General features: G+C 44.9%; 1 protein-coding gene across 7 annotated transcripts in view; it reads right to left on the reverse strand.

Annotated features, from left to right (window-relative positions):
- Positions 1 to 4254, reverse strand: part of tp63 (tumor protein p63) — a 34500-nt gene that overhangs the window by 1320 nt on the left and 28926 nt on the right. For 5 of the 7 annotated variants that reach the window (XM_032526737.1, XM_032526738.1, XM_032526739.1 and 2 more), the window contains 4 exons: positions 1833 to 1978; positions 1301 to 1445; positions 264 to 357; positions 1 to 165 (listed from right to left, as the gene is read on the reverse strand). The exon at positions 1 to 165 is cut by the window's left edge and continues 1320 nt beyond it. In XM_032526737.1, coding sequence (XP_032382628.1) covers positions 1 to 165; positions 264 to 357; positions 1301 to 1445; positions 1833 to 1978 — 550 coding nt within the window. Of the gene's footprint in view, positions 358 to 1300; positions 1446 to 1832; positions 1979 to 4254 lie in introns of all 7 variants that reach the window. The other 2 variants (XM_032526744.1, XM_032526743.1) reach the window with 2 other exon arrangements.

Raw genomic sequence — 4254 nt, forward strand, 5'->3', positions numbered from 1 at the left:
GCGCTCGCCTCGGGCCTCGGAGGAGCCCATGCTGACGGTGGAGGCCCCGCTGGTGGTGCGCACAATGTGGGGAGGTGGGGAAAAATCCATGGCCTGTCGGTGCTCCATGATGCCCTTCCAGATGATGTGCTGGAACTCAACGGGGATCTTCATCCTGGACAGGTCCTAATGGTCATTACACAGGGGAGCGTTAGTATTCGCGGGCGGAGCCACTCTTCTCTCTAACCCATCAAATGACTCGAGTTGGATAGGCAAGGGCTCACCTCCATGTTATAGTTCTCAATCTGGTAGATGTTGGTTAGGCCCTGTGCTGTGAAGTAGTCCAAGCAGCCTGCGCAGCCCAACCGTATAAGGAAGCTGTGGGAGGAAGGACGAGAGGAGCTTTAACAGGTGGAACAATCTAACTGGTGACATCATGGTTCTAGATAGTGGCACTTATCAACAAGTTCTACTTGGTCCTGGACCTGGTCATTACTGGTTGTATAAAGTTTCAGACTCAAGTTATGTTGGAAAGTTTACCAAAAAGTAGACAAATAAAATTCCTTATTTTTATCTTTCTTTTTTGAGCTTAAAATGGGTGCTGGCAGCAACCTCATTTTAAATGAATACATGTATTCAAAGTATATTATAGAGGCAAATCATTGAAGTACAATTCCAGTGCTGCATGGTTGCTATCAATTAAGACACAGTAGCCTATGATGTGAGGTTTATTAGTGCTGTTCTGCGCTCGACGAAGATCTGATTGCACAGCAACAGCACAATAAAAAAAAAAAAACTGTGAAAGCATAACATTTCAAATTCTACTTTTTTACCTTCAAATGTTTCTAAATTCACAGGATATTTTCAAGCCAATAGCAAGCCATTCAAATAATGCCCCTGTTTGGTCCAGCAGACAAGACCGCTCAAGAGAGATTTCTTGGATGTATGTAAGGTACTCTTGCGCTCGCTCTCTCTCTAACATTTCACACTAACTTCCCAGGTCGAGGGTTAAAAGGAGATGGGGCCTCTGCACTCCGAGCTCTTTGACTCTGGAACACCCTCTCAGAGGCAGGCTAGCCCTTTAAGTCTCTCCTAAGAACATATCCATTTTTTATTTTTTTTCTGTCCTTTTACTGCAATCATTCTTTTAGTTAGGGTTAGAATAAATGCACTTTATTATAATCTTACTCTTATTTTACTGCACTTCACTAGTCTTGGTGAAACTGGCTCACTTTCCATGTTTGTGCTATATAATTCAAGTTGTATGATGATGCATTTCGAAGTGAACTGTAGATGTATCCACTGTGGTATGACGAGGTACCTGGAGATGCTGCTGTCCATTGGGTATGGAGGAGGGGGAGTACAGTGGGAGGAAGGCACCATGGGTAGCTGTGGCTGCAGTGCGTGAGTGGGGCTCAGTGAACTCATGTCGTTCATGGGGATGTGAGTACCCATCATGGGAGTCACTGCAGAGACAAAAAGGAGCTACTGTGAGCTTTCTTTTACTGCTCTGGGATTTAGAGAGATTACGTAACGTCAAATGAAACACATAGGGGGAATGTAGGCGGGGACATGCAGAGGTTACTCTCAACATGACACATAATGCATCACAACAGGTCCTGCGGGAGAGTCTCACAGGGATCACATTCTTTTTGAGGAGGAAGCGTTCTGTCAAGCGGGGAGGGCGGGGTTGGGGGAGGGGGGCTGAGAGGTGTTCAGGTCCCCTCCTGCCTGCCCGGACATGCAGTCTTTATAAGTTTAAAATAAGCCCACGGGGGGCGGGGCGAGTAGTGGGGGCTGGTCGGGGGGAATAGCCTGAGATAGACAGGAAGAGATACAAAGGGCACACTTACTGTCAGTCAGGCCTCCAGCCATGCTGGATGGGGTGAGCGTGTTACGCTGCTGGGGGTTGATGAGCTGGCTGACGGAGGGCAGCTTGTTGACTTTTCCGTGAGTTGGGGAGCAGGAGCCGTAGGAGGGCTGAGACTGCATCGAAGTCCTGGGGCGGGAGAGAGGAGGCGACATGCCGTTACAATCATCGCTCAGCAGCACTCACACGGAATGACAAAGGCCTGCGCCCATTGCTCTTTAAATTTATTCTAAGTAGCCTAAACATAACTGTAACTGTCCATTTGTTATTAGGAAGTTGGAATTTTATATCGGAAACATGGCCCCAATGGAAGTCGGATTTCAGAGTTGGGAAGTCAGAAAACCTTGCAAATGGCTCAATGGCGTCCCCTCTGCAGTGTGTTTCACCGGGATGTATCAAATTTGGTATACATCATGTCCAGATCTTGCAGCCAATACCCTAAACCCAGGCCTTGTAATTTAACAAACTTTTCCTACAGATTTAACCTGATTTATTTCAAAATTGGTCAGTACAATATAAAGAACCTGGCAAGCTATTGTGGTGGTGTGGCATGGCCTTGAATAGTCTTGTTTTGCCATGAAACATAGCAGTACCCCAAACTCAAAATCCAACATGGCTGCTCTGTGCATCACCATTGTGAAAGCGGTAGTGATATATAGTAGTAGGAGTATATATTAGCATTACTGTCCTATTTGTCTTACTAAATTGATTTTACACAAAGTCCTGTCCATCTTCTATCTGTGGGTATCCTACGCTGTTTGTATGCACAAAATACAGCGTAATGCGCTGTTATCAACTGGTATTGCTAACAATGGCTAACCTGGCTAGGGCACTTGGTAAACGGAACGCAGTTAACTCGGGTGTGACGTCATTCCCAGCTCTGGTTTCCAAGGTGAATTGAATGCACTATGATAATAGCATTTTTAGTAAATTACTAACTTCATTTATTTTTTTAATCATGAAATAGCAGAGCAGTAAAAGAAAAGGACAGAGTTCAAGCAACAACAAAAAGCTATTTATTATGTTCTGACAGACAAAAGTGCAATAGCCACATAAAATAACAAAACAATCTGTTTCAAACAGAATGGCCACAGAGCGCACATCACACAAAAGCACAAACTGTCCTGCAGTGATTTTATAAAACATGACCAGCATTAGCAAAAAGTTCTCAAGCATAAAGTCCCTTCCCCCCCAAACCAAAACCCAATGAGATAGATTTTGTGAGTCCAGCTCTCATGACGATGCAAGGTCAAAAACACATTGACTTAAATAAGCTCAAGTAAGATAAAGAAACAGACGTTTTGGCTTGGTTCCTGTCCAACTCCAGCCTTCATAAAAGGCTGAATGGGACGAGCGTTTCACAAACAGACTCTATGCAACAGATACATGACACCGCCATAAAACTAAACGGGGACGACCTGAACAAAGTGAGGGTGTCATCATAATAGGCAACCTTACAAAATGTACTTTTTATGGACAAAAAGAACGCAGGCAAAAATCTATGGATTTCATCTTGGTAGCGAGCCAGAGTGGAGAAACAAAGGCTTTGCAAGGCCAGCATGTAGGGCTACAGCCTACATGTCACACTGACAATGTCCAACCTATAATGGCTGAATTAAATAACAAAGAGATATTCCATGATCTTGCAGCAGATCTTAAAAAAAAACAAAGTTTCAGTGTCACATCCTCAGTGCAGATCCCAGAAGGCAGAAAGGGAGGAGATCAGAAAAAAAAGTTGATGAAAAGGAGACAGAGAGGAGGTCCGTGTGACTCGGAGGAGGAGGAGGAGGGAGGAATGTGGGTCAGAGTTTCAGGTGGAGCTGCAGCGCCACCTCGGCTCTCCTGCCGGTTCCATGAGCTGGCTACCAAGTGGGGCTTTAATCAGACTGCAGGGAGGAACCAGAAAAAGAGAGAGAGCAGAAATAAGCGCTCACTGACAGAAGAGGAGAGAGGAGTGACCCTAGAGAGGCCCACAGGTTCAGAAAAGTCGCTCAACAAATGGCAGGGTTTCCCCCAGTGTATTGCAAGCCTGGTGGCCCACCAGGCCTACGTTGCCCCCCACTAGCCTAGGCCACTGGGGAAACATTTTTAAATGTACTTTTAAGATGTTGTTTAAACTTAAGTTGAAGTTGGTTGGAACTTTAGACATAGTCATATTTTCAAATCTCCAGTTTTAGCACTGACTTAATGTAGGGCGTATGAAATTTGTTGTATAGCTTTTTCAAATTCTCAATTTGGCAATTCCGTCCATAATATCTGAATCTACATTAATGCTGCCATCAGTCTGTGATTGAGCCCAGGTGGGCCTCGTCTGAGGGAAACCCTGAACGGTATTGGAAAAAAAACAGTGATGAAGAACACACACACACACACACACACACACACACACACACACACACACACAC

This window comes from Etheostoma spectabile, chromosome 9 (assembly GCF_008692095.1).
Source record: "Etheostoma spectabile isolate EspeVRDwgs_2016 chromosome 9, UIUC_Espe_1.0, whole genome shotgun sequence".
In the NCBI taxonomy this organism is placed as follows: Eukaryota; Metazoa; Chordata; class Actinopteri; order Perciformes; family Percidae; genus Etheostoma; species Etheostoma spectabile.